General features: G+C 47.9%; 1 protein-coding gene across 4 annotated transcripts; it reads right to left on the reverse strand.

Annotated features, from left to right (window-relative positions):
• Positions 1 to 397: 397 nt before the first annotated feature.
• On the reverse strand, positions 398 to 6553 carry IBA57 (iron-sulfur cluster assembly factor IBA57). Of its 4 annotated transcripts, none has more exons than XM_065832552.2 (4): positions 6442 to 6547; positions 6170 to 6300; positions 3750 to 4096; positions 398 to 2569 (listed from the first exon to the last, which is right to left on the reverse strand). In XM_065832552.2, exons 1-4 carry the CDS (start codon positions 6445 to 6447, stop codon positions 2178 to 2180), a joined length of 876 nt encoding a protein of 291 aa, XP_065688624.1. In that variant the 5' UTR covers positions 6448 to 6547; the 3' UTR covers positions 398 to 2177. The 4 variants fall into 4 exon arrangements, with proteins under 4 accessions (XP_065688624.1, XP_065688623.1, XP_065688622.1 ...); XM_065832551.2 differs by having other exon boundaries at positions 6424 to 6546; XM_065832550.2 differs by having other exon boundaries at positions 6170 to 6548.

Genomic DNA, 6553 nt, shown 5'->3' on the forward strand with positions numbered 1-6553 from the left:
GTCTTGTTTCCCGCCTGGGGTGGCAGAGCAGTTTGTGTGGGCCTGATGCCGGCGTTTTATTTCTCAACATTTCCTCTTTCCTACAGAAATCGCCTATTAAACGTGACACCAAGGACACCTGGGCCCTTTGGCTGGTGTGAGGAACAGGCGGGTGGTTGTTCGCCCCTTTTTGGCCGGTGAAGCTCGTCACGCTACTTCATTCAAATACGTTACAAAGACATAAGAAACGTGTGTACATCAGGAAAAAAAAGAGATTCAGGACTTCCCCAAACAAAAATGTCATGTTTGTTCAGGCTGTGCACACAACTGTACAATATAACTATTCTGAGGAGGCTTCGCACAATGGGTGGCAAAGGACAACTGCTTTTGGCAAAGCCGCATCGACACATTCAGAGGATCCAGGAAGGGCAAAACACTGCGGTTTCATTTATTTTTGTTCCAGTAGAAACTTGTGAACGATCGCAAACCTGACGAAGAGGTGATGAACAGTGCAAGACGTGTTTCTTGTCAGCAAGCAATCCCAAAAAGCTCTCCGCCACATTTAAATTACTGATACAATAAACTTTTTAATGTGATATTTCACAGATTCATTTCACAGCAAGCATAGAGTTTTAACCAATACGAGCATTTTTCACAAATTCCCTTCACAGTGGCACTGAAACATTTGGCAGAATGCGCTTCGGACGGTTTTTGTTACAAATACGCATGCAAGAGGCTTTTTTGGGCTTTTTTTGGTAAGGATGGGATTACACCAGCTCATCACGTCCTTCTGCACACACATGTAATGGTTTTATTGTAACACAAAATTACACAGGGCTCCTGTAAATAACTGCAGGTCGGCAGGGCGAGGAGGCCTTGGGGAAGCAAAGAAGAGTTATTGACTGTGGAAATAAGAAAAAGCACAAAGGTAAAAAGGCAGTGAAAGGCAGAAAAATGCAGCAAAGAAATGCTGCTCTGAAAACCCCCAGGGGACGGTGGATGGAGAAAAGCTCAGGGGCAGCAGGGATGGGTTTTGGTACCAGGGGTACAAAGCTCTTGAAACAAGCAAGAAGCAAATGTGGTGAAAATCCTCCCTGGCAAAGAGCAGATGAAGCCCAGAGCACATGTGGCATTAACCGCTTCTCCAGGGCAAGGAGTAAAGGTCTGAGATGGGGACACGCTGTCCCTTCACTAGGAGGGGAGAGAGGAAAAACCTTCCCAAAGGCTTTGGGAAAGCGCAGAGGATTTTTCTACAAGCTGGCAGAGCAAAGGTGTTGATGCCAAAACCAAAATGAAACAAAACACCATCCCTCAATTGTTGGCAACTAGAGGGCTACTCTTTCTACCAAGAGATTATTCCTCCAAGCACCAGTACACCGATACAATAGTCACCCCAGGGCATGCACCACCGCACCTTATTTCTGTAAAACACCACTTTCCTCTCCAAAATAGTTGTTTGGGTGAAGGAAGTGCATGTGACCGAGCTCAAGAGTGGTGGAGAAAGGAGACGGGGATGTCTGAGAGCTTTCCCAGCAGGAATGACTTATTAAAATCCAGGTCTGCAACGTGAAGTGCGAGATTTTCCTCTTCCTGAACACAATTCGCCGTTCGAGTGGTGGGATAAAACACCCATTTGATCAGCAAGGTCGACAAGCAGCTCAATGCAAGGAGTAATTAGCAGTGAACACTTTACCCTGAGTACGTATCTTATGCAAGGTAAGAGCGGCGTGCTCTCCATTAAAAAATCATACATATATATATTTAATACCACAGAATGGTTATTCCAAACATAAACATTCAGTGCAGACAACGGGGAAACTCCAGCTCCCATCGCTCGCTCTGGGCACACACCACACCCCACGCAGAGCACAGGTTGATTTGGGCTGAAAATTCAGCAGAAATCCAACCCAACAGCAGGGGGCACCCCCTAAATAAATACGAGGCACCCCCTAAATAAATACAGGGCACCCTCAGGAAAGGTTGCACCTCCCTGTGTGCCATAAGAGGTGATCGTCCCGTCCTCAGCGACCCGCCGCTGGTTTGGGTTCCTGCTGTTCAGTCCTGATTTGAAGAATCCTGTAACACCCCCACCCCAAAAAAATCAACCACCGCAAACAGCTGAAGGCAGAGTCGCTTTCCAAATTTACCACATGAAATATATTATTGATAAGGCAAATGCGCAAGTGGTGGTTCTTCATTTATTTACCGGCGTTTTTTGGCCACCACTCGGGTTTACTCGCAGTGAGCTTCACTTTATCACCCGCTATATTTAGGTAAAGTGCTTCATTTATATTCGCTAACCTCAGCAAAGCTATCCCAAATTCCCCTCCTCCAGCCCGGAACTTGCCAGCGGATTTACCCGCTTCGGTTAAGATCTCGGCACCCTCGGAAACGTTGTCCTCGGGGAGAGGGGACGCGAAGCGAACCGGCAGCAAACGTTTGCGAATGACACCCACGTGGTGGGTCCGGGCCGTCAGCTCCTGTCCCACGTAACAGCCTTTGGTGAAGCTGATGCCGTTCATGTAGGCGAGGTTTGATTCCAGCGGGAGGGCGACTCCGGGAGGGAGATCCTTCACACCTTCGGGAATTCCTAAGGAAAAACAGTCAATACGTTCTCCAGTATTTTAAGATTTCTGGAACATGCCTCCTCTATGAGTCATAAAACCAAGAGAACCTCTAAGAAGCAGCGTGGAATAACGAACTTCTCAGCACTCGGGTTTGAGCCTGCAGGAAATCATGAGCCATAAATTATGTTTATTCTTATTCTATTCACTACAAACCAATTTCATGAGGGTCACAGCACCTCACAACCGTACCGCTGGAAATTCAGAGCACCCAGAACAATGCAGACTCCGGCAAAAAAGCATCAACGTACCCGTCACGCCGATGGCAAAATCCTCCCCCACACCCCATGAGCAGGTTTTAATGTCAGTAAAAGTTATTTTCTTCAGAGCTAAAGAACATTAAGTTGACCAATTGCCTGTGTTAAAGCCCAAACACCAAATGTCTGTAAAAGGAGTTGTTATTTTTGTGACCAATGACACAAAGATAGTACTTTTTTTAAGCTTTCTGCAGCGGCACAGCAGTACGAGCCCTTGTGTTTCACACCACCCCAGTCCAGCCCAGTTTGAACCATTAACAGCTTGCTTTTCCGAACCAGATGGACTCAGGTCACTGACTATAAGCAGAGGACCTTTATCCTTCAGGCTGCCAATTAATTTAATCCACTATCTGTGTGGAAACACTAAAATCAATGAGAGCTCAGCTCCCGGGATCGAGTTCCCTCTCCAATCAATCGTCCGCCCCTTGGCCTCTGAGTTAACTCTGCAAATCCACTCGTACATTTTTAGCAAAGTAAGTCTGGGTGTTTCCTTTTCCTCCCTTAGCAACAAGGAAAACACACAGACTGTGTGTAAGCCCCAAATAATCAAAATGACTCAAACCACCAAAGTTTCGCTCTAAGAAAATGAGTAATCGGGGTTTTCTTTTGCTGTTGGTGTCCCCGATCCACCACCCCATAGTCTTAGTAACAGTAAACTACTTAATATTGATTCTGCCACCAGATGGAATTATAACTACTTTTACCCTCAAAGTAGCAAATAATTCCTGCACTTATTAACGAGTTAAGCACACTGACGTACCAATGGCTTTTCTAATTTATTCCTTTGTCTTATGGACTCTGATAATAAGATGAAACAGTGGTAGTACAAAAATAAATATATCTCCCAAAAACCCAGTGACCCAAAGCGCAAAACAGGACTTGGCTTTACCTTGTTTATACCTGTGCGTGTGGTAATCCTGAATATTCCCAATATGACTCCCGGGGATAATCTCCGATAGATTTGCACCTTTCTTTGTAATCAGCCTCCAGCCCATGACTTCTGTCCTTGGGTCAGGAGTTAAAACCACAGCCTGGTCTCCACATTTAGCGATGGAAGCGGCGATGTCTCCAGCCAGCTCCCCGGGGACGACAGCCCACAAAGAGAGGTCAAGGCAAGGGGCGATGTTTACTTTCCTCCGGATCTTGTACAGTTTCAGATGTTTCTGTATGGCGTCCAGCACGCCGCCGTCACACTCCAGCAGGATGTGCGGCTCTTCTCCCGGGCTCTCGTGAAGCCTAAAAAAAGTAACACCTACAAGGTCAAAAATACCCAACAAAAAGCCCCATAGCAGCGGAAGCCAAAGGGCTTTATCTCCATCCTGGTGCGAATCCAGACATCTGGAGAATTTCACTGAAGGCTGCTGGAGCGCATAAGAGCAGCACTCAACTCCCTTGGGGGAAATACCTGAAATTTTCAGCCATTTCAGCCAATTAAGACAATTAAATTAAATGGTATTCCCTGAAAATAAAACAAGCAGTTTCAGAACAAACATGAGGCCTTGGTAATTACTTTAAAAACCTTCTGTTTGCTGCTACCCTTATCTACAGTCATGCCGAATAAAGTTATAGCTAAATGGAAAATCAAATGTATTCACAAGGTGTTAATGTCTACATCTTACTATTTGCAGTCTCTCAGGGAAAGCAAAAGTAACTCCAAATAGGGCTATGGCAGAAACTGGTTTCTTGACCAACAATGTTGCTTCAGCATGCAATGAGCTGGTTCATTCTAAAGCGGTCACAGTTGTTGATGGCAAGAGGCTTTGTATTTGAATACAGCACATCTTTTGATCCCTATGAAAACAAGTTTGAATGTCAAATATTTTCTGCAAGCTTTGGAGTTACTGTCGCTCTTCTCATTTTCTTTAGGTCAACATGTGATTCATGGCAATACTGTACAGGTCTAAAATCTCTTTAGAGGAAACAGTCTGGAGTGCGATGAGTAACATGCGGTTCACCTCTATGTGGAGCTGGATCAAACTGCGAACAGGAGTATTTTAGAGTATCATCGAGTTCCAAAATTGCAGTGTAATACCAATAGCAAACAGCATCCTCGGCTCTCCCTGGGGAAAGAAACAGATCTGGGCGTACGGCGAGGTGACTTTTAGGATGAGAAGTTTTGTTCTGCTGTGCCTCACATTAGTCACCACACCATTAACCTGACAGTTTAGACCAGCTTAATTTTTCACCAATTGACACACCAGGTGGTTATACGGTGTAATTATTCTATGCCACAGCATGGTTTGGACATGGCCCAAATATGCCCATAGAGGGCCGTGTTAAAAATATTTAAGTATTCAGATGATGACATTGAGACCTTGAGGTGCTGGAGTGAGTTGAGAGAAGGGAACGGAGCTGGTGAGGGGCTGGAGCACAAGTGTGATGGGAGCGGCTGAGGGACCTGGGGGGTTCAGCTGGAGAACAGGAGCTGAGGGGAGACAGGGACACAAAGAAACGGCCTCAAGTTGCACCAGGGGAGGTTGAGGTTGGATCTGGGGAACAATTTCTTCCCCAAAGGGCTGTGGGGCATTGGAAGAGGCTGCCCAGGGCAGTGCTGGAGTCACCATCCCTGGAGGGGTTTAAAAGAAGCAGAGATGAGGTTCTCAGGGACATGGGGAAGTGCCAGGGGTGGGTTATGGTTGGACTCCATGATCTCGACGGGCTTTTCCAACCAAAATGTTTCTATTCTTGTAAGCAGCAGCATCTCCTGCACTGTTCTACACTGGCTCTAATGGAGTCTCCAGGGGGGCTGGTGTTTCTGGGCATAGTGCAGTCACTTCTCTGAAGGTTTTAAGTTATAAACTAATTACTGACAGTGATAAGTTAATTCACTGTTCACAAGTAGCTGTCTATGGTAGGCAGGTGGAGAAAGCTTTATAATCGGCAAAGTTAGGTGTGGGGATGAACACACCCTTGGGGAAATATGCCACACTAGAGAAACCAGGGTTTGGGAGGCATTTTGGGGTGAATGAGCCTCTAAAGAAGTTAAATTGTCACCATGTCTCTATGTTTCAACTTAGCACACTGACCCAACTTGTGGTCTTTTCCAACCAAAATGATTCTATGATTACTCTTCATTGCTGGGATAACTCTCAGAGCCTGCAGCTAGCGATGAAAAATATACACAATACACACCGTTTTGCACATGGATTTATAAATATAAGCCTTAGAGACCTGGTCACAGACTGGAAGGACCTGCCAGCATGCAGGAGCCCGCCAAGGGTTCGCGCCTCCGTTCCCATAGCAACGCCCTCCCCGCCCGCCTCGCAGTGGTTTCGCCCATCTCCCCCCTCTACCCCCGCTTGGTCTCACCTGTAGAGGATGAGGTCATAGAGGCAGCGGCCCTGGACGCTCAGCGCATGCGCGTAGAGCGCTCGGGGCACGGCCGCGGCTCGGGTGGCGTCCCCCGCCACCAGCCGCGTGACGTCATTCGTGAGCAGCCCCTGCAGGAACACGGCGGCGTCTGCGCCCCGCACGCCCAGCAGCGCCCGGCCCAGCGGGAAACAGGCGGCGGCGCCGCTCCCCCCGCCCCGCCACAACCGGCGCAGCCCGGCCAGGCCGCTTACCGCCGCTCCCGCCCTCACCAACATGGCGGCGGGCAGGCCCGAACGCCGTCACAGCGGCCCGGCGTCGCTGCCGTTCCCTGCTGCCGCCGCCATCTTGTGTGTGTCCGCCTGCGGGAGGGCGCCACCTACT

Source organism: Patagioenas fasciata, chromosome 2 (assembly GCF_037038585.1).
Source record: "Patagioenas fasciata isolate bPatFas1 chromosome 2, bPatFas1.hap1, whole genome shotgun sequence".
Lineage (NCBI taxonomy): Eukaryota > Metazoa > Chordata > Aves > Columbiformes > Columbidae > Patagioenas > Patagioenas fasciata.

Bases quoted from the DNA above. Each gene is read 5' to 3' on its own strand.
- IBA57 (XM_065832550.2), bottom strand. From the start codon at position 6,447: ATGTTGGTGAGGGCGGGAGCGGCGGTAAGCGGCCTGGCCGGGCTGCGC. The intron at 4,097-6,169 runs GTGAGACCAAGC...TACTTTTTTTAG, and splicing joins TATGACCTCATCCTCTACAG to GCTTCACGAGAGCCCGGGAG. The intron at 2,570-3,749 runs GTAAAGCCAAGT...GTTTTTCCTTAG, and splicing joins CACGCACAGGTATAAACAAG to GAATTCCCGAAGGTGTGAAG.